Source organism: Thunnus thynnus, chromosome 12 (genome assembly GCF_963924715.1).
Source record: "Thunnus thynnus chromosome 12, fThuThy2.1, whole genome shotgun sequence".
Classification (NCBI taxonomy): Eukaryota; Metazoa; Chordata; class Actinopteri; order Scombriformes; family Scombridae; genus Thunnus; species Thunnus thynnus.
In genome coordinates, this window is record NC_089528.1 from 18,496,938 (window position 1) to 18,524,585 (window position 27,648).

At 39.4% G+C, this 27,648-nt stretch overlaps 1 protein-coding gene across 1 annotated transcript; it reads right to left on the bottom strand.

The window, feature by feature from the left end:
* Positions 1-24,937: 24,937 nt before the first annotated feature.
* snai2 (snail family zinc finger 2) lies at positions 24,938-27,288 on the bottom strand. Its single transcript, XM_067606066.1, has 3 exons — positions 27,053-27,288; positions 26,320-26,841; positions 24,938-25,891 (listed from the first exon to the last, which is right to left on the bottom strand). Exons 1-3 carry the CDS (start codon positions 27,129-27,131, stop codon positions 25,710-25,712), a joined length of 783 nt encoding a protein of 260 aa, XP_067462167.1. The 5' UTR covers positions 27,132-27,288; the 3' UTR covers positions 24,938-25,709.
* Between the last annotated feature and the right edge of the window lie 360 nt (positions 27,289-27,648).

Here is a 27,648-nt window from a genome sequence, read left to right on the forward strand (position 1 = left end):
ACAGCTGGAATGAGAGTGGGAAAAAAAAGAGCATAGTTAAAGGCAATAGGATAAATATTAGAAAAGTGGGGAATACACAGGAGCTATGAAATATTCTTACAAAACGTTTATGGGATTAAATGTTTGAAGTTCAGATGTGGGGAAGATATCATTCACGCTGTTGGGCTGAGTTTGTGTTCTTTTTATGGCTATTTCAGGGTTTTCTGCAGTGAGCCAGCTGGCAGTGGACTCTGTAGAGGAAGCAGGTGTTTTAGATTTGAGTGGCAGGTGGTGATCTATGCAGATCTATGCAGCCAGAGTGAGCCCCGAATAAATCCATAATTTCTTATTACAGCGTGCTAGAAGCCGAAGAGCCACTTCAGTATTGAAGGCATTTATTAATAGAACTTATATGCATTGATGTTACACTTATGAGTCAAATACTACACTTATTACACTTAATTCTTATTTAAAGGAATAGTTAGACATTTTGGGAAATTCACTCTCACATTCGCTTTCTTGTGAAGAATTAGATAAGAAGATGGATACGACTCGTCCATTTCTCATCTAACACACCCAGCATTTTCTAGCTGGTGAAAATGAAGCAATGTCTGCTTGCAACCCCTAATCATATGTTATGAGAATAACAGAATATTCTCCTCCAAACCATTCAGATTGTTTTATTGATTAACTAATAGACACCTGAAGAGGTAAAACTACCCAATATTAAAGAGAAAAAAAGCAAACATTAGAGAAAAAAATGTAAAAACTTGAATAGTAAATAGAATAGAATAGTAAAAGAACAATTTTGTTAATTCCTTTCCCGTTTATCTTCCAACCCCTTGAAGGAACCACTGCTTTAAAGCATCAATAGAAACTTGAAGGCCTTTTCTTTAGCAGGTGAAGCCGATTTTTCCATTTCCACTCTTCAATAAAACCGGACAACCAAAACACATAATCCTTGTTTGGGAAATCAATCCCACCCTTGTCCTAAAGCTATGATGTCTAAACACTAGCTCTAAAAGTATTTACTAAAACAGTGGTGGGTCCCGGCTGCGTGTTTTAACTTGCAATCTGCGCTCAGATTCACAGCTCGAGCCCAGGAATGTAGGGCTTTTCTACTTGCTTGGGGTGGTGCTGTCGCTCCCACTGTCAGTCTATCATTATGCCAGAGTCGAACCACAAACACACATATACATGCCTGCACGCACATGCACACATAAACATGTGTACACAAATATAGGGAGGCATTGCGTTTAAACAGTTCGGTGTGCAAGATTTAGCCCAGTTAGAGCATAAAAAAAAATAAAAAAAAATCTTCACAACATGATATTATGAAATAATGAAAATCAACATTCGAAAAAGCTTTGGAAAGTGTTTTGAGCTGATATAAATTATGGATGACTACGGATGTTGTGTCAACATCCATTCATTGTACTTCCAGACCACACCAGGGTGTATGCTCTCTCTCTGTCACACACTGAAACACACACACACACACACACTGAAACACATTAGGATGATTATCACACCTGTACTCTGTATCTCAGAAGCTCCGGTGATCAATGAGACTGTGAGATGAAAAGGAGAGGGGAGAGGAGTCTTGTTGCGGTACAGAAAGTGATTTCAATAAATTTGAGGAGAGATACACGGCGCTCTGCTGAAAATGTAGACTATTACATCCTTGCCTCAAATGACAGCATTTTTCTCAGAAGCTCAGAAAAAAAAAAAAAAAATCCACTTCTCTCCAGCTCATGTGAAAAATTTGAACCTCTGACCAAATCGTTTTTCATGCCAGACATGCAAGTGTGGACAACAACAAAGAAATCCAAACCTACTCATATAATCCAGATGTGTGCATCTACATAATGTGTGAGTCTGCGTTGACGTGATCGTTCTGACAGACTTTGAATGTTGCTGTAGGCATTAAGCTGACAGGCTGTGTCTTCATCCCGGACAGGTAATCCACCTTACAGGTCACCGTCCTCAGATATCTCAGGGGGCAATCTGTATTGTCTCTCTTCTCTGTGCATTATCATCAGGAGGTGAGAGAACCAGCTGATTGGACGACCTCACATTTATTCACAGGCTTGAAGAAGACACAGGAGGATGAAACAAGTACAAGGTGACTACTGTGACTGCAGCTTTTATAGCTGTTGTAGTTTGTATTAGTGTGATTTTGAATTACATGTATTACATAAACATATAATGACATATATTACATATAACAATGTTATTGCTGTTCATCATATACACCTTCAGTCAAACAACCAATCCATTTTCAAAGTATTGTGGACTTTTGTTCTTTCTAATGTGTTAGTTTCTGATGTGATGGGAATAATGATCCTGATATGTGTTGTTGAACCACATCATGTTGATCCAGTACAGATCTGTCTTTCTTTAATTCACCATTATTCATGTGTCTACTGGACTATTTTGTTTAGAAGAGTCAAGAACAGAAAAAAAAAATCATTAACACAGGCATATTTGAATTATTCAGTGATCAAATTTAATGTCTTTAAAAATGAACTGTGTTGGATTATTCATGATAATGTTTTAATGCTTGCACAATTTTTAACTTTGTATTCAAAGCTATGACTTTAGCAAAATGGTTTTGTGCCAGTTTTTATGTTAACTGAGTAACCTGCTGTTACTCCATAGATACTTGAGTAGTGGAGTAACTGTTTTAGATATTTGTGTCAGTGAAATTGTTTGTGTTTAATCGAAATAATTGTATATTTACATGTATTTACCATTGCACATCAGATAATTCATTACTTCTTCTTTTAAAGATATTTTGGGGTATTCTTGCCTTTATTATAATACAGTAGAGAATGAGTCAGGAGATGTGAGGCAGGGAGACATGACAATGACATGCAACATACTGGATTGAAACTGTCGTTACATGGATAGACCAATAGACCACTGTGACACTCTGAACCTTGTCATTTTTTCATTAATTCTTTCATTAATAATCAAACATGATGAACATTAGGACAGTTATCTCCTATTCTGTTTCCATCAGTCCTCTGCTATTCCTCTCCTTTAATGTTTTTGTTTGTTTGTCTTTACTCACTTTTATGTGTTATACTTTGGCCTGTTTTATTATTGGATGTGTACTGGACTATATCGTGCATATTGATGTGATGTTTTTTAATCTTTTTATTTACTTTTTTAAACTTATTGTTACAGGGACAAGTACAAGGCATGGATCAATACCACATATCATATAGTTTTGAATACCCATCCCAAGATGGTTCTGTATACAAATACAAAAAAATTCAACAAGGAAATACCCACAAAACAGCTCCTAACAAAAACTAATACAATTTTTAAAATGACCATAAAACTCAATCACAAGCACTTAATAACAGCTTTATGCCTCCACTGGCATAATCATTTAATTTAATAATCAATCAATAAATAAAATTAAATGAATATATCTGCATTTATGACGAATGGTGATGAAGAGTCAGAATATGTATGATATATTTTGTGCTATATTAATATTACATACTTTTTATAATTTGTATCATATATTTTGTACTTTAGACATTTATTTTGAAATATATGTAGGAACTTTTCATACATTCAACTATATTCTTCCAAATATATTTTCCACTATATTTTTCAGTATATTACATTATGTGTATGTGAAGTCCACAAACAGCCCTCTTTTTGTAAGTTCATTAACTCATTATTCAATCTGTTTCTCAGTTTGAATAAATGAAAGCTTTTGCCATGAGAGTAGGGAAGTGGTTTTGCAAGAGATGAACTCTTAACCTCTGCCTTTGGGCTCTTCACAGAGGCACTTCCTGTTGTTTTCTTAGTTACACGGATTGGAAACTTTCAATGGGTTTGGAAAAGCCTCCTTTTACTCTCAGCCTCCAGCTATGATTATAAAATAACAGACAGCTAAAGGCAATATGAAGATACTTTTAAGATAAGAGCTACTTGAACCTGCCCCGTATGTCTTCATAGAAGAAAAGGTGGACCTTATATTTTAAGCTAACGCCTGTCTGCAGTTCTATGACATGTTTTCCTTAAAAGCGACAAATATTAATAGCATGTATATTCCTGTCTGAGGGTAAAATGCTCAACAGTGTGGGAGATTTTATATACCTGGGCAAATACTTTTTTGGCAGCTCATTTCCAGTTTAAACTTCCTCTATTTGTGCAGGTATATTTCCCAGTGGTGAAAGCTCCTCCAGTCCACCATGCAAGCACATGTCTCAGGAGATTGAGTGACATCCTCTGCTTTTAAGAGGATTTTATTTTCTGACGCCGGGGAGATGGACCATGGCGCTAATCTATTCTGACACTGCCATGCTGGTGGATCTGCTATTCATTCAGGCAAAGCAAACAGAAGAAGGAAGGCAGATCGTTTTGCTGCCCTCATTGTGAGGAACCTCCACGCCTTCAGGTGTCCATGGTGATAATTGCAGCTAAACTTTGTGTTTTAGATCCATATCATCACATTTTATCCGCCTAGCTGTTGTGAATAACATAAAAGTTGTAATAGCAGTACATAGCATATCCCCATCAAAATTACCTGCTGATAAAATGCTCCAGGCTACAAGGCTTAAAGAGGGCTTAAAGAGGTATATTTAAATTCCTGTGATGCCATGTTGGTGGGCATTGACGAGATCTTTGATTTTCCAAACCAGCATGAGGGCTGAAAATCTTTCATATCATCTCACTCAGCGTTTTTTTTTTTTTTTTTTTTTTTCCAAACGCAGGCTGAAACAGGCTCTGAATCTTAAATTTCATAGCTCAGATCAAACTGCAAACAACCTGACGTGGAATTTTGATAAGTCCTGGCTAAACACCACCATTACCGGGAAACGCAGCGTGTCAGAAATAGGTTCGCATTGGAACATCTTTGAGCCTGAAAAATGATTGCGTTGGGCCTTCCACAGCTACTCCTGCAACAAGAAAATGTTTTGAGCGACTGTAGTACATAGTGAGTCACGTCTCCTCTAGAGGATTCTGCTACACATTTTTCACACTGAACCTTTTTATTCGCTTTTTTTTTTTTTTTTTTAACCCACTCAGACTCTTGTGTGAGGATGATTACTGTTGCACTGTGATGACAGGAATCCCACCTGACATGGCCGGACTTGCACGCTTACATTTGTCTGTGATTCGCTGTACTGTTACAGCTACAGGTGCCTCTGTGGCGTAAACACAGGAGAGGTAGAGTTTTAATCAGCTCACACACCGGGACGGAAGGCTGAATATAGTGAGACTGTAATGAACAGAAAGGATGGTTTCAGCTTTATGGAGATATACAGCTACATTTCTGAGGAATTCTCTGGTGAAAAATGAGACTCCACTGCTGTAAAGCTTCATAAGTGCCTTGGTTATTATGTGCCCTTTTAAACTCTTGCTGTAGGATTAGTCCACTCAATAAAAACTAACTTTAAGAATTTAAAATCTAACTGCTGAGTGCTCTGTGAATGACTTTATTTTAAAGTCTGTAAATGTATATAGTGCTTTTTTAGGGTGGAAAATAAAAGAGACAATCCCTGGGATTGTAATTGCTGTTATGGTGTATTATCTTCCGTATTAGCCTCCATGACAAGCATCACAACAATCCTATAATTTTATGTTCAAGCCCTGGGATTTTCCAGTTCTTCCATCACATCTTTAGAAGTGCAAGTCATAGTATGTGGATCTGGTTAGCTTTTCAGAGCTGGGTGGTGACTGAGCCCTCCAACTTGTCCCGACAACTCGTCAGGTTGGGTACTTACTCAATAGAAACACCTCGGCAGCGTCACGTCTGCTACCTGCACCTGCCACAGGCAAGTGCTTCTGCCTTACAAAGGCATAACTTAATGCCGAAGCAGGTCTCAGCCTGCACCCCCACCCCCCCTGCATCCTCTTACTCAGCCCTACCTTGTTGTTCTCACCGCCTTATTGTCAGACCACAACGAAGGCAGGAAAAAGTGGCTACTTGACCTTCTTTGGTCGCTTTCTTTAGCATGACTTTCACATGTGAAAGGAACTTTTATCCTAGAGGAACTGTTGGATTGCTTCCAGCGTTAGGAGGCTTTATTGGACTTGAAATCCTCCTCCCAGCTGATGTTGTAGCTCACAAAATGAGTAGCGCTGATAATACTGTTTACAACCAGCTCATGATGCATCTTGTATATTAGCATATCCAATTTGTTTTCTGTACTGGCCCTGCGTGAGCTCTGATCAGGCGGGGATAGCTAAGTTTTATTAAGGGCTTCTTTCAGAGACGCTACAGTATTCCTACACAATATCGCCGCCACTGTCTTGCCGAAATGTCAAATTTCCATAGCTCAGACCACTGTAAAATGAAAGCGCTTGAGCAACAGTGAATCAGTGAGACAAAAGTCATAACATGATTCCTCTGTGCTCATGATACCCCCCTGATGCATGCCCAAACAGATATTATTTTGAATTCCTTTTCCTTTATCTCCATCTTCCTCCGCATCTGCTGCCAATTACATCATCAAAATGCTTCAGTTCCTGTTTCCTCCCTCCCCTGAATGGCTGATCACTCCTCAGTGGCAGCCGAACAGACCCATGGAGGCATAAATTTTAGAAGGTGCACGTAGTAGTGTACGCCTGGATGGATAAAGGGGAGTTATTAATGTCAGAGCAGGGGGAGCATTATTCTGCTCCAGAGGGTGGAATGAAATTCATAATCAGGAACCGGTTAAAGTGTATTCTTATAAGTACAGGTGGTGGACAAGATAACAGAGACACCTGACAGGCCTATAATGTTTAAGTTTTGAAAGACCTGTTGATTCAAATGTCTGGTAATTTCAATGTCCAGTCAATTTAATTTATGTTAAAGCTAAAATGATTAGTTTTAGCTTAATGAGTTGATTGAAAGCATGTTAACATGCTATTTTGATAATCGTTACATTTTTTATGTCCTGTTTCAAGCCAAAAGGGCCAAAAACATGAATAAATTGGGGTTGTATTACAGTGCATTGAAAATCTTTAGGTGTTGGATGGTTGGTTAACTAAAAAAAGTAATTTGAAGTTAATGGCAGGGCTGCAATTTGGAGAAGTCATCTCAGGCTTTGGGAAATTGTAAGTTGCATATTTCACTAATTTGTGACATTTTATAAACCAAACAATTAATCGGTCATCATCATTACGAAAATAATCTGCTGATTAATCGATTAATTGTGAAAATAATTGTGAGTTGCAGCCCTAATTTATATAGCCCAAAACTACAAATCACAAATTTGCCTCAAAGGACTTCCATCTGTGCAATCTGAACATACAGTACATCAACCTCTATCCTTAGACCCTTCAGATAAGGAAGAAGACAAATATAAAACCCTAAAAAAAGGAAAAACCTCTGACGCCCTGAAATATTTTAATGTACAGATCAAAATGTCATCAAAATATCAAAAACAGGAGTGTCGTTTAATTTGTGTTTGCTAACTTTGTCTCATTACGGCGGCTGTGACTCAGAAGGTAGAACAGATCGTCCGGTAATCACAGGGTTGGTGGTTCGATCCCCAGCTTCTCCCATCTGTATGTTAAAGTGTCCTTGAGCAAGACACTGAACCCTGAATTGATCCTGATTGCTTGGCCAGTGGGAGAAATTCACAATATCACATTAGTGTATGGGTGAATTATAAAACGATTTATAAATGCAGTCCATTTATGACAGCTTGGAAAAAAAAGGCAAGATAGACTTTTTAATTAGAACCTATTCTGATTTATACAGCACATGTATTGTCAGTGTTTTATGAAGAGACATGAAGGCCTGAAAAAATCTGATTGTGAAAATGATTTAAATAGTTTTGTATTGTTTGACAATTAAATATGCAGCATTCTGGATCTGGTTTACATAAATTTGTGGTATCTTGTAAGACCATGTGAGCTGGAAATAGTTGTACATGACACAAAAACCTTAATTCATTAATTTATGTATGAGTGCAAGTGCAAACTCCTACGAAGAATATGAATCAGAGGAGAAGTCAAGCAACTTTAAGTTAGAATAAAAGTTTTAGTTTGTGGTGTTGAATTGGATTTTACTACAGTATATTATTAGGTGTTCCCTTTATTTTGACCACCTCTTGCCCTTACACTCTACTGCAGGCAATTTCCTGACTCCATACAGTCACAATGCTTGGCCCAGTTAAGCACATGAGGCTGAATTAATGCATATATTGAAAAATTCCTTTTCATAATGGATTGCACAGGGTGTTTCCACCATTTGGTCTATTACTTTATTGTATTTTTTTACTCCTGAGTCTACTTTGAATGATGGACAGGAATGTAGGTCAATACTATGACCCCCCCCCCCCCCCAAAAGAAAGCTGTTCTTTTCTTACTGTGCTACATGAAAAAAGCCGAGTCATTTGTCATTGATTTTTCTCTGCCTTGCCTGAGATTACTCTTGCTCCTCCACGACGCCTAATACCTCTGGGAGAGCGGAGAAAAAGAGGGCAGCTACACCTGCGGCTGCTGAACAAGTGTATCACTGTCTGGGTGCTCTGTCCTGGCTTGTCGGGCCCTCTCACCTGGAATGTGCCGATGAGACAATCAGGTGCAATAGGCGCGTGGCAGCTTGCTGCAGGGAGAGATAACCTGCTCCGGGACATGGAGCAAAGAGCGGCAAAGGACTTTGTAGCCCCGGTCGACATCTCTCTAAAACCCTGAGATGTGCCAATACAGTGAAAGGAGAGAGAGATGTGCGACACATCGGCGAACAAAGTGGTTCTAAACCGCTCTTCTCCAGGAGTGATGTCTGTAGATTCATGGTGTAGGCTTTGACTATCCCAGCATGACTCACTCAAAGGGTGGAGTGCTGTGAGATTTTGTTTAGCCTGAGGGGGAGAAAAATTCATTTCTATCAAGAAAAGGTCATGAGCAATGTTCGAGCTTCACAGGAATCCATCAGCGCACATAATTGGATAACCTATCAGTTTTGGGGGCACCATGATTGAAGTGACACTATTTGCCAGTGATATTTGGTTAGCTGTATTGGAAGTGAATAAAAAATGCCAGTAGCTCTTTGCCTGCCCGTGGCCAACTGTTGCTGTTGCATTTTTTATTAGCATGTGGCTGCAAAACATGTTGGGCTTAAATATACTGTAACAAGAGTCGCTGAGTTTATCTAAAATGCCACTATTTGATTATATTCATGTATGCATGTGTAAGTGGCTCAAAATCTAATTATCTATCTGCCTTCCAATTACAAATAACATTTCTTCATTGTTATTTTTATTGGCTGACTCATGTTAAGATTTTTCTAAGTGATACAAATAACCACATGACCTCTAAACTGTTTAATTTTCGGAGAGTTATGAGCTTCCCCTCCAGTCACAGCCACCCCCCTACACTTAAACAACTTAATCTCGGGTCACAGTGTGGGTATGCGCTCTCTTTTTTCAAACGAAAAGACATCATAACCCCTCACTACTTGTAAATTTAGATTAATGGCTTGATAACAACAGGTCTTGTATGTATTATCTTGAGGCATTTTTGTAAAGTTGCATGATTTTCCCCTCTGAAGGGAATATTATTTACCGCTGAAACCCAAGCAAGACGTTTTGAGGAGAAAACGACCCCTCTCAAGTGTTCATTTTTCCAGAATGTGTGTGTTTTTGTTGTCTAGGTTTTCCTTGGTGGCAGTGAACAAAGCGTTCTACTGTGGAGTAGTTTCAGCAATCGCAGACACAGTGTCTGTACAGGGAGTTCCTGTCCCTGGCCCAAACCCACAGACCAACAGCAAAGAAGGACAAGGTCAACCATTGCCTCTGCTTTCTCTTGGCATCAAGGCAGAGGAGCTTTACCTCACCCTCAAGTTGTATTGCTCCAGGCTTCATGTCGGTGGGTTTGATTCTGCAGTGAGAGATGAAAAATGATATTTAGCAAACCTCAAAATATATTCTTACAATAGCACTTTATCAAATCCATTGCAATCAGCAGTTATCACGGCAATTTTACAAATTGTGTTTATTGTGGGGTTTTTTTTATCGAACCAAAACATAACAATGAACTGATGGGAGAAGATACGGGGATGACAGTACAACAGGAAAGGTTGCTTCAAAGATCAACATACTGTAGGTAATAAAATGTGATGTAATGATGTAATGTTAAAGAGTTTATAAAATTCAGATGAATTTTTGGCTCCCGTTCTTCACGTGAGTTTCACTGCTGGACCGCTGATGTGTTTAGTGAAGTCTGGCTGTGTGTTTGTGTTCAGCTCAGTATTTGAATGATCTCACAACTCAGCAGGAACTCCTTTCTGTTATTCCTCTCCCTCTCTCTCCTTTTTGCTCCTCGTCTGTTCCTTCTCACGCTCAAGCTGAAAAATTTTGGTAATGCTTTATTCTACAGGTCCTTTAAATTTATAGTAATTTGCAGATAACGGTTAAGTTTTAGGACAATTTACGGAGCAAGTTATTAAAGTTATTAAAAATAATCAGAGAAAAATGTTAAGTTGGTTTAGTTGGTAAGAACTCGACTCTTAGAATTACGCAATTCTTTAACTGACGGAAAATTTTCAGTGTGTAATTTTGTGTGTCAAATTACATATTAGCATATTAGGTTCTTTCTTAAAAACTCTATAATGAGCACATTTAACATATACCACCAAATTACATAACCCTTTCAAAGAAATGTCCCAAGAATTAACAATTACATAGCAGCTACTTTTAGGAAATTATTGAAAAACCCTAATATGCTAATACATCACTTAACACACAAAACTACACACTAAGAGAACTAAGTACTTTTTGTTAGAGAAAGAACTGTCAAGTCTAAGGCTGCATTCAGACCAAATCTGGCAATGCGTGTAAATCGGCAGCCCTCTCATTCATTTGAATGGGGGCAGTATGTTTACGCTGCAGGGTTGGGGACCGCATAGGGCTCAGCAAAAAACCGCAGTAGCCATCCGGCAAAAAGTTGAACCGGACTCAATTTTTGCCGAAATGCAACCTGATGTCACGCTGCGTTGGCCAATCACATACATGCAAGTGCACATTCCTGGTGGATTACTTTATAACACGGTTGTTTACCTCGTGACCGTCGTGACAAAAGCTAAAGCTGTGATAACTTGAGTTGTAAAATCTGAAAAATAAAATAAATCTCTGAGTTTTACAAACCGCTGTGTGGTGTTTTGGCTTCTGATAAATCCTTAAATGCATTAAGCCGTAGCTCCAACTGGGCTACCTGGATTGTATTTCATTGTCTCATGGGTACCTCAAACAACATGCTCCAACCGTTGCAGTCCCCTGCGCTGTAGTGCTGGATTGCCGGATTTAGTCTGAATGCAGCCTAAGTGTCGACTTCTTACCAACTAAACCAACGTAACTTTTTCCCGGGAAAAGTTGCATCTCGTCACATCTTTCCTTTGACTGTCTAGAATTCACATTACTTCGCCTCATGTTCTGTTCCAGCCTTTTATGCTGAGCTGAGCTAACCGGATGCTGCCTGTAGCATCATATTCACTGTACAGACATGATAGTAGTCATCTAATTCTCGGAAGAAAGCAGGTAAACGTATTTCCCTCAAAATATCGAGCTGTCACTTTAACTTGGAGAAACGCAATCATTGAAGCAGCTTGAATTACATCAGACAGTGTCTTGTACAAATCGAGGGAGTGTGTACTCCTCTCAAAGCCTCTTCTTATTGCTCCTCTGTTATAACCAACCTCAAACACAGTCGATCATAAATAGAAGATATTGCTCCTCTAGCTGATGATCTGGTAAAAACAAGAGATTCAAAGGGTGATCTCCTAAGAAGATCCATCATGGATGGAAATTTTAGAGACTTACAGGTAAGGTATAATGTTTATGAAATATTTCTAAAGTCCTGTAGTTTAACTCTTTGTTTGGGTAACCAAAGATTACGAGACAGTTATCAGAGGCTGGAATTCCAGACTGTGCCGCACATGATAAGAGAAGCTCAGCAGTTGTAGAAGATAAAAGCAGAGACACTCACCAATGAAAACAACAAAAGTCTTATCAGATCGTGATAGACTTTGTAGATCCTCCCTAATCTGTGTGTGTACTTGCTTTGAAAAAGCTTTCACTGTCACATTAACTCTCTGCCATATGTGGTTCGTCACCTTGGTCTATGTGGGAATTCATGCTGTTGATTTTTTTTTTTTTTAATGAAAGTTTTTTTCATTAAAGAGAATTGATTTACTTTTTTTTTTTTTCAAATTAGCTGTGTGCTCCGGTGCTGTTCAAAGCAGACAGGCAATTATTCTTTCACAAGTGAGAACATCTATTAAGTCTGGATAACAGTCAAAATTAACTGTAGCAAGTTAAAAAAGAGAGGGCGACACAGTAAATATCCTCACTGTGCTTAGATTTCTTGAATTTGCTTCTGCAAATTAAAAATAAAAAGTCTGCAGTCAGCACAAAAAGAGCACAGAATTTCATAACATGTCACTTTGTAATACGTTCAAATGATGCACACGATTATAAAATACACCTTACAGCATACTACAGATGATGCAAGACTCATTTTCCGTAGTATTACTCTGACAGAGAGCTTACACATCCTCTCTGACAGATGCGCCAGGCCTATAGGCGGATGTCTGGCCTTTTGCAATGCACAGATCTCCAGCGTCATTTTAGTTCCAGATTACAGAGTCCATGCACCGGTATCTGCGAGGCTGGCTATCTACAAGGCTTCGGCAGAATAATGTGGAATCTGACCTTTGACTTCAGGCTAACACTGACATCATCAACATGTTTGAAGCCGGAGAAACAAGATTGCACAACATGATCTATGACAGAACCTATGTTTTGACATTTAGACCTGACAGCCTGATATACATGCATAGTTTTTTTTTGTTCAAATAGTCTGAAGGCTACAGTTAATTTGTATTCTAAGAATCATGTTTTAGCTACTGAGTAGGTGGAGGGAGGGGAAATCTCATTATCAAACTCTCACCAGTGGGCTTGTGCAATGTGTGACTAGTGTTTTTGGAATGACGCTGATAGATTTGACTTGCTTTTGAATCCTCTATTAAAATTACAACTGCTGAAATGTAATTGGCAATGCAAAACTGGCAAGTCATTCTCCATTAGTTTCCAAATTGAGGGCATTTTTGATGGGCAGCTGGAACTCACTGTTATATGGCTACATCCAAATATGATTGACATGTTATTAAACTATACTGTATGAAGAATTAGATGATAAATGTGGTGATATTCTATAGAGCAAAACCGACAATGAAGTGATCTTAATATCAAGTGTTGCCTGTGTATATTCTGTGTGTCATTCCTGCGTCATAGACCTCTATTGTTGTCCAACAACGATCAAAAATGCATGAGGGAGCCACACCGATGCACTGGCTGACATGTTTCTTCATGAGCACTGTAGTTTGAGTCAATCTCGAATGTGTCATTCTGCTGTCATAAATATTCACTAATGCACCAAACGTGTTTTAATCCCTAAAATAGTCCCCAACAGATTCATTATTAACTCCTGTTTGAGTGATGTTTGCTAAAAGCAGCAGTGCACAGCTGTTTTAGGCAGCTACTTAACCTTTTTAAAAAAAATGAAAACGTGTTTATGACCCTTTTACATCCTCTCAAGATTCTCATCTCATCAGTAGAAACCAATGGGCATGGGCTTAGCTTTGGAGACTAATGGCATTTGTTGACAATAAAAGATATGTATTTTTGTATAGTTATAGAGTATTGACAGCCTTATCCTTTAAAGTGATGGCTTGTAATTTTGAGTTATACCTTCATTCACTTTCCTGCAGAGAGTTAGATGAGACTTGTTTTTACTTTTCACTCTTTATTTATGAGCTTCAGCGGTTCAGGTGGGGGGATTATTTACCTTTGGACAGAGCCAGGCTAGCCATTTCTCATTGTTGCCAATTTTCATGCTAAGCTAAGCTAATGGTCTCCTGGCTGAAGCTTCATTTTTAATGGCCAGATATGAGAGTGGTATCGATCTTTAAATTTAACTTTTGGCAAGAAAGTGAATGAGCATTTTTCCCCCAAACGACTTGAACTCAAAGCATTTCCAAACTTCATCTCAAACAGCAAAAGTGACATAAAACACAGAGTTTAATGTCTTAAGCCAATGGTTCTTTATCAAACTCATGAACCACAATGAATAGAAAATGCATTACCATACATTAAAACAGCAAAATATCAACTTAAACAAACTGTCCCTTTGAATTATTCCACAAAAAAATTGTACTTCTAAATGTACTGCTTTGCTTAACAAGTCTTTGATGTGACACCCCGCTGAAAAAAAGGCACTACAGGCCTGCACTTCATGATAACAATACAATTATAAGACATTACTGGCCATGGTCCTTGCTTCTCTTAACAAATCATGCCTGTGCAAGCAGTATACCCCCCTTGGGAGCTCCCTTGTCTACACCACATCCTAGTGAGTAAGAGCAGCCTCAGACGCTGATGTACTCCGGGCTCTGCCTACTTCTCCACACCTACCCCACCGTGTCATCACGGTCAGGGCCACTCGCTGAGCTGTAATTACCTCAAGCTGACACACACAACAAGGGAGATGCCTTCAAGTAAACACAGTCCAGATTCTGGCCCAGCTCACATCAAAGCTGGAGCATGCTGATAACAAAGCAGGCCCTGGAGAGTCCCCCTCTCCCCTCCCACGGAGAGGGTGGCCAGGGCTCGCGGGGGGCCGATAGTGGCGGTGGTGTGTGAGAGAGAGGAGGTGTGAAGTGGCTTTTGACAGCACAGCACCTGCTGCGTCTTCACTACCACCAGGCAGCTCCTCGCCATTTGTCTCGGCTGACCAGTTAGCTTGGACTGGGGGATTAGGAGCTGGAGGGGTGGGGGGTTCAACCAGGAGGCATGTTGATGGGGAAGGGCAGTGTTGAGAGAGATCCACAGAAGAGGGGGGGGGGGTGAAGGATGAGGTTGGGTGGGATGTTGTGTGATCAGACACACCTTCTGTCATCCCAGTGGAACATTCCAGCTGTCTGTGGCAACTAACACCACTGTTGTGGGATGATGACGTGTCTGCCCTTACAGGCCTTAGATTCATATCCATTCCTGTGCTCAGCGGCATGTCTCATACTGACGCTATCATCAGTGATCTCAAGCCAGAAGTTCCCAGTGTTGTTGCTTCAATCACAGAGGCCTAAATTAGTGTTGATCGGAACATCATTAGCATTATCTCCTAATACAATCCAAATGCGGCTTGTTGCCTTTAAAGTCACGCCTTATCCCACATCCCCACATCAGTGTCTCCTCAGTCTCCTTATCAGTCATGGTTTTCTCTGCGGCTCATGACACAGCTGGATCAGGTCTCCTGTGATCAGTCCACTGGAATGAGAGCATTGGTGCAGACCAAGCAATCTCCGAAAACACTCAAAGGCTGTGGTGAAGGCAGAGGAATGCACCAATGACAGAAGATATTTATGGCAGGGAAGACTGCGACTACTAGCTTGGAAAGGCAAACAATCTGTTTCTCGGAGGGGGATTGTAATATTGATGCAGTGTTTATAAGACTCATAATTGCAAAATATTGCTACATACAAGTATTCAGCAGCCTGGTGGATTATGTCTGAAATGTTAGAGTGCTGAGATATTTCCGACTCCTCTTGGAAAACAGGAAAATATTAATAGAATGTCCTACTCTGCATAAATAAAAACCGGTAGTCCCACAAGAGTTTTCACTTCACTGTGGACAGTTTTGTTGTAGCCTAAACATTGTTGTATCCATTATTTTCCGGTGATCATAGATTCACACACACACACAAAAAAAAAAACAACAAAAAAAACCCCCAGTCATATTGAAAGTGTTTTCAAAATGACTCATGGTGTTCTTCCATTTTGCTTATGTATGCTGAGGACACAAAATGGGCCACCACACTGGATTCATTATTTTGTGAGAAAGAGCACAAAAATACCACACTACCACCACTTTTATTTGGCAGAAGTAGCACTTATTTAAAAATCTGTTCAAGTAAAAGTAGTTTATAAAAATGTGATCTTTCTTAAGCAATGAAGAGTTCTCACTCTGTTCCTGTAAATGAGAACAACTGTAAAGGATGTCCATCAACAGCGTGATTTATTGTGTGATAAACTTTTTGTAACTTTGGCCCTGGTTCAGACTGTTCAAAGCCTTGGCTTCTTGGCCAATCACATAACAGGAGAGATAAAGCACCAAGACTGAACGAGTAACTCAACTGGAAACTGAAACTGACAGTGAATCCTATGGTGATATGCCCATTAGATTTAGTGATAATATGCAGACGTGGGCATTTTGGCAAGAGGAAAGGTCGAGTATAACCCAAAATAAAAAGTTCATCCCATTGAGAGCATTTCCCTTTAATTTTGGTGTACATATAGGTATTCTGACATGATGGCAGTGTAAGAGAGAAGGTCAGGGGGTCACCAAAAACGCAAGGAATCATCCTCTGAATACCCACAGCAAATTGAATGTAAATGTGGCCTTTAGTTTTTGAGTACCTTGTAATTAATTTGGAGGGGTCACAAAGTGATTGACAGGATAGAAAACCAGAGGAAAACATATTTCTGCAAAATATTGACACTTTCCTTTTTTTTAAAAGACTTTATTCTCATCTTTACTTTAACTTTTTTTTTTCTTTAATAAATCAATCATAGAGGAAACAATCACTTCATAGTTGAACTGGTCACAACCTGTTAACATATGCAACATGTGACAAGATATAAAGGTTGAGAACCAGAAATTTAAAGAACTGATATTACAATCTATAAAAGACCACTTTTCAATTAGTGCAGCCAGCACATACTATAAAAAGTAAAATTACTGACCTGAAAATACACTGAGTAAGGAGAAAAATACAAAGTCCTGTTAATTGAAAACTGATCATATTTAAATGCTGTGTAAAAGGTATTGATCCAATCCTGTGGCAGTTTCTTAGCTGCAGTTTGTAGTGCTGCTTTATTGACTGTATTATACTGTAGTGTTTCTAAGGTTTTTGCTCCTATGTGTATATTGTGTGTGTGTGTATATATATATATATATATATATATATATATATATATATATAGGTGGACATAATATTAGGAACATTTACAATATAATTATAACACATATAATCCAGTTCAAAACAATACAAAGTACAGTCTCAAAATGCACCATAGAACGACATAAACCAGTAGTGTCAACAAAAACAGTATTTACATCAGGGTTGTTGTATTGCATTGCACAACCTGTTATAAGTGTTTCTATTTTTCTATTTTATGTAATACAACTTTTGCAATTTGTCACCTGGATATGCATTATGCAGTAGTAAAGATAAAGATTATCTACATAACTTTGTACTCCTTGTTGAGTAAAGACGTCCTTCCCATCCCCGGAGAAGCTTCTCTGGAGGTTCTCGTCCTGTTGAGGCTTGTCAGCAGAGTACAATACCCAGAGTCTGAATAATGTGGCCGGGAGCTAGTTTATTCAAGCACCTTTTGTTTGCGCTTCATACTCACCTTTTCCCTCCATTGATGATCAGATAACCACTAGACAGAAGGGAAAAAAAATCCACACCATTTCTAGAGAGGCCCTGGCTGCTAGTGGCTCTTTGCAGAATGTCTCTCAGTAGATATTTCTATCTGTTGTTGGGTCTGTTGATGATTTCATTCCACGTCATGGTAACATATCCATCTAAGAAATCCCCAAAATTCCTCAAAGCAACATATTCAAGCTTTAAATGTGATGTGGATGGTGCCTAATACCACTCAGAGGCCCAATGTCATGCCAAACTACAGGGCGGGCCTTTCTCAAGCCCCCAGAGTATTCTGTTTCACTATTTACCCATAAGTTAAGAGAGGTCATGTAGTAATGTGTGTGTCCCTGAACAGCTGCTCTTTGAAGTTGGTACCTGGGACCCAACAGGGATACGCATATTCCTATGACAAGCTCACACAATTTTAATCCAGTTGCCTTTAAAAGACCACAAAAATATCATTATGTCTCATTCATTGCGTTTTTAAACCTTCGGTAGTCCTTCTTGCTCCATTCCCAGCTAGAATAGCTTGTACTGTAAGCATATAAAGCCTCTGTGGTGCTGAGAGCGTCTCTGTTGTGTTTTGCTGTTTTGTTGAGGCTGTTCATGCTGTTGCTGAGGAGTGTAAAACCACTTAGAAACCACTGGTGGCCAGACAGCCTTGATTCATCTGGCTTAGTCTGCTGGCCTCTCAGGACTCATCTCACACTCTCACATGCAACACTGTGCACCACCGACGCTGCTCAGAGTTAATCAGTGATCAGAATAATATACCGTGAATGTGCAGCAATCTTCTTATGTACTTACATGCAACTCTTTTGTCTCTTTATTGTCTTTTGAATCCTTCTCCAACTCTTCTGCTTCTCTTTATCTGTCTCCTCCTGTCTGTGAGTATAGATTAAAAAGTGAAATCAATTAAGTGTAATAGCTTTTGCCTGGCTTCACCTCAACAGCGTACTTCCTGAAAGGTGCCCTGTAATATTTTCTATATTCAGCGCATATAATGGATTGAAAAAAAAACCCAACCCAGCTGCATTGAGATGCATTGCGCCTTCCACAACAGGTAAACACAGCAAGGATATTAATTTGAATAAATGACTGGGGATGCAGCTGTACAATTACAATGTAAATCCCATTTCCATGATGACTATTTGTCTTTTCAAGTCCTGCGCTCTCTGTTTTGTAATTTCTCCTCCTTATCTGGATGTGAATGAATGCAGCCACTGTTGTGATTGGCCCCAAACAGCTGGTAAATATGCAATTGGCTTAGGCCTACCTCGTTGTTAATTTGTTGCACAGAGCAGAATTGATTGTGAAATAGTATAATCACCTCTAAAACTGGAGATCCAGTGTGAGGATGTGGTGCTTCTGCCCAGCCTGTAGAACACAAGCTGGAAGGAGTTGCCTGAAACACCCAAGTGTGCTGTAATTAAACATTTACCAACTCAGCTTATTTAGAAGTTCTGATGCTCGTTATTTCACTAAAATCTCACTATTATTTTCCAAATTTGTCCTTTTACTCTTAAAGCCCTGAAATTTATTGGTTCTGCATGCTTTTTGTAATATGCTAAAATACAAACAAACTATTGGTGCCTAAAATTCATTATGATAACCAACAACTGACAGCCTACCAACTCGTTTGAACAGACAGTAGATGTGAAGCTCCAGTGGGATCAATTTACTTGTAACTTCTGATGGCTGTCAAAACATCTTCTGACAGAGGCAGGCCAAGTTTTGCGTTGTCTTTCTAAATGAGGAAAATATTAATATTTCATGTTTTTTGAAAACACTGCTGCTGAAAATAACGATCAACACATTTTTTTCTTTTTTGTGAATGCAAAATGAAATACCTCCACATGATCTATTTATAGTATCAAGGTAGAACAGGTGGTAAAAAAAAATTGTTATTCTTCTTGACAAAGTTTCTCCAGGAAGAAATATGTGATTCACACTTGTTTTACCAAAAAATTTGACTTGAATTGGTTTTCTAAAAGTTTCTCATGCCAAACACCAGATAACATGCAGAAAACTGTTTAAGTTTTTTCCCCATTGACACTAAAATACAAGCTCAAGTTTTTGAAAAGATACATTTTCTGCAGTTATAAATACGAGTATAGTGTTCAAATGTGGACCTCATCTTGGTTTTTTATTGAATTTTGCCTCTCCTAATGGGAGAACCAATTAAAATTAAATAACTTTGTACAATGACAAACAATGTGTGCAATGAAGGAACAACATGTACAAATCTAGGGTTACCATCTAGACACGACCATGCTAATGTTCAGCTGGTATTTTTAAGATCTTAACTATGTTAGTAGCTACAGTGTGTTAGCATGCTAACATCAGTTGATTAGCACTAACTTATGAGCTGACGCTAATAGGAATGCCATTTGTTTTGCAGGTATTTGGTCATAAACCTGTAGTAAAGTATTGGACAAATTAAAATGTTGACCTGTGGCACTAGAGGAAAAGTCAGTGGATCACCAAAGTAATTACAATTAATCCTGAGGGGAACATGAATGTTTGTGCCAAATTTAATGGCAATCCATCAAGGAGTTGTTGAGACATTTTACTCAAAACCTCAAATGTCAGTCGAGACCGGAAAGCATTGCAATCCATTGAAGCCACCAGCTAGCTAGCATGGCTAATAACTTCTACATATACAAAGCCTGAGGACGTCAAGGCTTTTGCTTAGTGTAACGCAGTTTGGATTATTAGGATTTAACAGAAAACACAGCTACATATTGGCATGGCAAGAAAATTAAATATTGTGTTTACAAATTAACAGCCCAGGGAAAAGCCATATTAATATGTGGCCTAAGAAAGGGGTTGGCTCGAGAACTGAGCCCTGTGGAACACCGCATATGGTGTTCGCTCGAGAGAAAGATGAATTTGCCATCAGTGAAATAAATGTTTCTGTTTGAGTGGAGGAAGATGTGAAGCACAGGGCAGGTATTACCACCCAGTGCTCACGGCGTTCAAATTTTAAATTGGATGATCAACGGTGCCAAAGGCAGCTCTGAGGTCTAAAAGGATTAAAAATGAGCAATTTGCTGCATCCACCTTTCAAAGAATGTCATCATCATTATTCAAATTAAAAGCAAGTTCTCCCCACTTAGTGTGACAGTGGCTTCACATCAAACTATGACTTTCCTGCACCACTTTGTGAAACTGACAACCTCTCATAGGCCCCCATCAGAGTGTTATTTGATAAGTCTGATGGCTGTCCAGCAACATCTTGTCCTGAAATGCAGCAGAGAGGACTCTGTGAAAACATCATTCGCCTGAATGGTCACTATTCCCGTGGGATGTCGGAGGAAAGGGACTCGACTCTGGAGAGCTGCATGTTGAAGGAGATAAAATCCAAATGAACTGACATCTGTGCCATAGGCAGGAAATCATGTGGTTATATGCAAGACACATTTTCAAGGTTTATAGATATGCATATTTTTGCATATTTTGAGAATGTATTGAATACTTGTGGTTCACAATTTTTCAAGTCTGTGCTATAACAACAGTCAGGTGCCTAAACAAACATTGACACGTTTCTCTGGCTGTAATCATTCTTCCTGTTCATACTGGACATCCCTAAGAAATGTCATAAATCTAAGAAATCTCTTTTAGTGCTCTTTCAATAAAAGTGATGGGGGACAGAATCCACAAGCCTCCCTCTGTGCAAAAATGTATTTAAAAGTTTATTGTGTAGTTGATTTAATGTGAAGCTGCAGGCGCCCAAATTAGTCAAATCAGGTCAATATCTTTCAACATTATGGGTCTTTTTAGTGGCGAATTCCTTCTTTTTGTTACAATGCCGACCACTGCAGCTGAACAGGAAAACACTGTCCATCGAGACACAAAGGGGGATTTTTGTTTTACTAAAAAGACTGCAACTGTAGAAGATATCCACTTGATATGACAAACTCAGACAGCTGAAACCTAATTTTATCTTCAGATAAACTTTTAAATACATTTTTGCTGAGGTGAGGACTGTGGATTTTGTCCTCCATCACTGACATTGTACAATACTTTAAGGGGATCTTCTAATGGTCAGTAGGATTTATTACAGCGAGCAAAACCTGTTTCACTGTTCATATGGGCACCTGACTGTTGTTTTAGAGATACTTGAAAAATTGTGAGCCTTTAATTGTGAAAAAGTTGTACTTATAAAGTTGAATTTAATAAGATGTCTGGAAGATTTAAACTAGTAGAGTAAAGTAACAAAAAAATAAAGATAAAAGTCACAACAGTTTAGAAAACAGTATCCTTCAAACTGTGACTGCAATTATCACTGTTATAGCAAAGACTTTTATGAAAAGGTGTCAATCCATCAAATCATCTGCGGCCACAAAGAACAGTGTTGTTTACAGAGATTTTATTGCAGTGGTCATGGGATTTAGAAGGTTGAACATTAAGGAGGAAATACAATCAAGTAAATATGATCACAGGATCCTTTGACAGCTGACCTCTGCTCAACAAGAAAGCAACACACAAAAAAAAAGGACCACAGAGCTATTGATTAAGACAACACAGCCTGGTCTGTCTCTGCTGGACTCTTCACTTCAGTGCTCATAATGACACACCGAACAAAAATCATTCCTGACCTACATGGAGGGTCAGCCACCATATCCTTGCTGTACGACTGCAGCCTGCCTCACATCAAATAGCCGGTCAGCTCCTCATTTTGCGCTTAATGCAATGTTTGTGCCCCTTTTGCATTAACAATTTTACTTTAATGAGATAAATACATACTATAAGACACAGCGAAGCTTCAAAAGAATTCATTTTCCCTTGTGATTAAATTATGCTCGCCTGATCTGCATGAATCCAATTTATCAACAAATAGAGTGCCGATGCAAAGGACGCGACACAATTAGGGGCAAACAGTATTATCTGGAGAATATGCACCTCCAGCTGAAAAGCAGCGCCATTCTAAATAGCCACCCAGTCACTTGAGGAGACAACAGAAATGAAAGAGAATAGTCTTTAACAAGATGCGGGAGCTCAATAAACAGACAAACATTCCTCTAGGCGGTCAGAGTAAAGGGGAATACACAATCATCTCTTTTCTGATGTGACGGGGTTAGAGAGGAGGGCTAGGACAATCAGACCTCAGAGGACACCCTTAACTTTATTTGTTCCACTTGATGGTCATAAAGGAATCATACTCCCTGATTTACCATAAAGTCAGCAGGTTTCTGAGAGCTCTGCCCTGCTTTACATCTAACCCCACTGCTCTCTGAGGCTGCTCCGGATTTTTATGTCGCCCTTGGCACTAATATGTGCAGAGTGAGGACATTTATTTTACATGTGATATAATGTGCGTGATAAAATAAATTATTATGAATTAAGTCTTTGATACTCCACAAAAAAAAAAAGATAGACAGCCAAATTAAATGAAAAGACAGCTAAAGTAAAGGAGACGGTGGCTAAATCATGTGTCATTTGCACTAAAGTTTCAACAGTTAATCAGTTAGCTGAGTGAGAGATAATTAATTGGCAACTATTTTAGTTACTAATTAATTGTTTTAGTCACTTTGAAGCATTTATCTCTTTATTTAGGACATTAATTTGTGTCTTTTGGTTTTGGACTGAATAAAACAAGTAATTTATATTGCAATTTTCTGTCATTTTATACACAAAACAAATCAATTGAAGTTGAGCTGTTTAATCAACAATGAACTTAATTGTTAGCTGCAGCTCTAATTTGTACTGAATATGATAAACGACTCAATTCAGGCCTTAGATGTGTCCATTTTTGGTTGAGTTTTTGGGTAGAACAAATGAAATTTAACCTTATCTTAACAATCCTTCACTGCCAGATGAAATGAATAGACAACTAAAGTAAAGGAGGCTGCTGTGAAATCATTTTATTTTCATGACTTAATTCCGGCCTCAAATATGTTCCTTCTAGTTGAGTTTTGGAAAAGAACAAATCAAAATAAACCGTATCTTCACAACATTTCAGCACGGAAACCTAACTGTAAAAACACTCACATGGTATCTACCTGCGTCCGGTGTCTGCGGATTCACACCTTAAACACAACAGTGTGACTATTAACAGTCACCACACTTAACAAATATTTGATCTTACATTCTTTAACACATCTGCAAATAGCCATATGCTTTAAAAGAAATTAGTTCCTTATCCTTCTCCTCCCACCACCATTTCAACAGCTAAATCAAATATTCATGTTGGAGGGGGAAGCATTTAACACGTGGTTGTTATCTGAGAAATCAGTCATGCAGTTAATTGTTGTTGTAAAAGGGAAATCTTGCAAGATTATGAAGCTAATTGGCATTATACATTCATCATTTTTTTCTCTCTCTGACACCAGCGTGATAAAGCGTTGCCTATGGAATAAAAGAAATTAGACAAACAACCTCACTATCTCATTAATAGTGGAGCTTAGAGTGCCCTCTTGGTGACACTTTCCTTTTATGAAGCAAATGATCTGAATAATAGGACCTGCTGCTTTTTTCCACATTAGGTCACAGTTGAGGTTTCCACAGTGTCAGTGGACCTGTGGCTGCGGTTTTGTTTGAGCGCTCCTCCTTGTTGCACCTGCTTTTTCAGCAAGGTTGAAGAGCCTGGAGCCACCTGGCCCAATCCAAAGAGCGGCAGCGAGCCTCTTGGATAGCTTGACGATGACTCACAGCGTGGAGAATCTACCTACAAAGAAGCTCAGCCCCTCACAGCGAGCAAAACAAGTGTCTATTTGTCAGATCACATCTTTCAAGTTAGCAGCTTTTGGGCATTAGGGCAAACGGGAACACACTCGGGGTTTGTTAGAAAGAGTTCAACTTTGACTGTATCCCTTAAGGCATTGCACTTTTTGTGCTCTATCTCTATCTGCTGCAAGTCGACGGCATATGGTAAAGACAACAAAATATAGCCCGAGGAAGTCTATTTAATCCTTGATGGCAACCGTCCCAGAATTCAAGGGGGTTGTCAAAGCAAATGCAAATTTGAGCTTTTTGTGAAAACATATTAAAATCTAAATATCTGACTGCCCCGTGCCCTTGCAGTGATTGCTGTGATTGAGCAGGAAAAGGAAGAAAAACTCATTTTCATCAAATAAGATGTAACTAGTTCGATGTCAGATAAGTATCAAAATTACTTTCCATAAGAACTACACCCTCACATTTTAACTTTACACACACTTGCGTTAAGAAAGAGTCATGGGCCCTCAAAGGGTATGACATGTGAGTGCAGATCAATATAGCTAGTATGTGTTAAATTTCAAGATTGTTTGATGTCTGGACAGGTTCACAAGGAACAGGTTCAGGCTTGATTCAGAGCTGAGTCACCTCTCTCCTCATTTTTACATCTCCATAACATGAGATGGTGTAAGCTGGATTAAATATCATTTGCTTTTGTGCATGTTATTCTGTTTGAAGCGTGTGACAATCAATGAATCCTGCTGAGTCCTGCTGAAAGAGGCTCATACACTAAAAAGCAACATAAAGCCATAAAGGCTTCACAGAGAAAAGCAACGTGCAAGATGCCCAGAAAGTTATACAAAATGTCATGAAACTTTATTTTTTAAAGTGTCATGAAAATATGAAAATCATTCAGCATCACAGTTTTCACTGTTAATATACAATCATCTCAGTCACGCTTACATTCAATATATAAAAATATAAAAGCAAACTGTTGTTGAAAAATACATATTATTGCCAAGTGAAACTGAGGCACTTAAGAAAAACTGTATTGCTATTTGAGTGCTGGCAAACTGTTTCTAATGACTGTGCAAAAGTTATAATAATTTCACCCTAAACACTAAGTTTGCACTTGTTCCCTAAGTAACAATGGCTTCAGTATTCCACTGGTTATATTTATACTGTCATTCATAATGCGCCTTTTAGTATCGTCTCTGTGGTTCATATAAGAAAAAAGTGGAGGACTCCATAACAACAGAGCACACAGCCATTAAGAGACATTGGTAGAAACACTGAAGATAACATCGTGAAGGCATATAACACATTCTAGACATGCAAAAAGTGCATGAATAGCACAGGTAGATGAGTACATGGTATGACAAAAGCTCGACACTGATTGCAATCACAGAAACACTGCTTGAAACGAGACGCACGTGACAGAGCCATTTCCCACTCTGAAATGAAATGGACCAGTTGTAGAGAAAAGAAAAAAAAGTCTGCATATTTGAAACAAACCTCCCTCCCTCCCCCCCCCCCCCCACTTTGCTCGATGTGATTCCCTGACAGTTCTCCTGGGCCTGGAAAAAAAAAAGGGTTTCTGGTGGTGGAAGTGTATCCCAGTTCAGTGTGCTACACAACAACCAGATTCCTCATGCTTGTGCAGAAGAGACATCCTGGAGAAGGTTTTGGAGCAGTTCTTGCACTGGTATTTTTTCACATCCGAATGGGTCTGTAGGTGAGCCCTGAGATTGGACCTGTCCGCAAACGCCCTGTTGCAGTGAGGGCAGGAGAATGGCTTCTCTCCTGTCAAGTGAGAAAATGGGGAAAGAAGACATTGTCAGCCATTGTACACACACAGATACATGTGAATCCAAATGATGTCTCAGAGGTGTCTTGGCCTTATATTCTTTGGCTGGTTGCAACACAGTGTTTGAAAGAAAAGCACTCACACTTTCAAAGACTCAAGCTGAGTGCTATTCTGTTGCCGATTGATTGCGACATGACTTTTTTTATTATTCTTTTCAACACAGCACTAAAAGTAAACCTACAGCAAGTTGAACATATTTTTCACACCCTCACGACAAAAACTGCTGTAACAGAGTCTACACTGTGGCTGTTAAGGGTGTTAAAACATGTACCAGGTTGAATACAAATAGTCTAACTGGCAAACAACCAACCAAACTGCATCTTCACACAGGAGGCCCCTCTCTTATCCCCCCCCATTCACTCACCGGTGTGCGTCCTGATGTGTCCTTGGAGCAGCCACGGTCTGGAGAAAGCTTTCCCGCATATTTTGCAAACACAAGGCAAAGTGTGAGTCCTGATGTGCATTTTGAGAGCTCCCAGGCTAACATACTCCTTCTCGCAATATTTACAACTGAAGGATTTCCTCGTTTGCGCGTCGCAGTGCAGTTGCTTATGCTTGAGCAGTCCAGAGTACGTGGAGTAGGACTTGCTACACAAACTACATTGGAATTTCTCTGCCTCCACTCCGTGAGGGTCTGTCAGTTTGGGCAGCATCTGGTCGTCTTCATCACTCCTCGGGCTCTCAGAGCCGCTGTGGTCTTTAGAGGAGGTGTCGGAGAGCGATGAAGGGTATCCAGAGATGGGGGAGAGGTCACTGGGTAGCGGAGACAACGGCAAGTTGCTGGTAGTCCATACTGTGATGGGGCTGTACGCTGCCGGGCTCAGGATCTCCGGCTGGGGGATGACAGGCAGGGGAAGGCCCTTGTAGAAATGCGGCGTGATGAACACTGGAAATAAAGAAAGTAAAACGAAATGAGTAACCTGACAGTTGGCCGTACTTTTTCGAGTGAGGAGCACAGATTTCAAAGAAGGGCAACAAGTTTCAATTTCTGGGAATTAAAATCGCGATGTATCAACTTGACTGCACGTCAGAAACACAACTTGTTAAACCTTTTTTTAAAGTTAGATAGCTCCTTTATACTTTAAAAAAAACTTTACCTGTTGGGCTCTCCAGCTCACTATAATTTGGCTTCTTTGCGGAGTTTATGTGTTTCTTGACCAGAAAAGAGCGTGGCATCTTGGAAAACAAGTGGACAACTTTGGCAAACTTTTGTTTTTCTCTTCAAATACAGCGGAGAGCGTCAGTTTACTGTGTGAAGACGGAAATCCTTATTGCTTAAGTCCAGTGGAGTGTCATGGTGCGCTGCGCTCTTGGAAACAGTGCAGTGGGTAGCTGTAAAGAGCTGTAAATACTCCCTATCAGGTGCATGGGAGGAGCCATCCACTGCATTTACATATACTGGGAGCTCAAACCAATTAAATCTCGCTTTTACCACGGAGCTTTAAAAATGCGCTCGCAGCCTATAGCAGCTCATAACCCCCCCCCCCACCCCCCATCCCCACCTCACCCCCCAAGTGGCTGGGTTAGTGCCATGTAAGCCAGACAGGTGCTTTTTGCTGCATGTGTGTGTTTCAAGGATGCAAGTGTACATGGCACCATACAGCTGGCACTGGTTGTTAGTCACAGTGACAATGATAGCAGCAGCAGCAGCAGCAGCAGCAGAGTAAATCATCAGAATTTCAAGCAACTAATA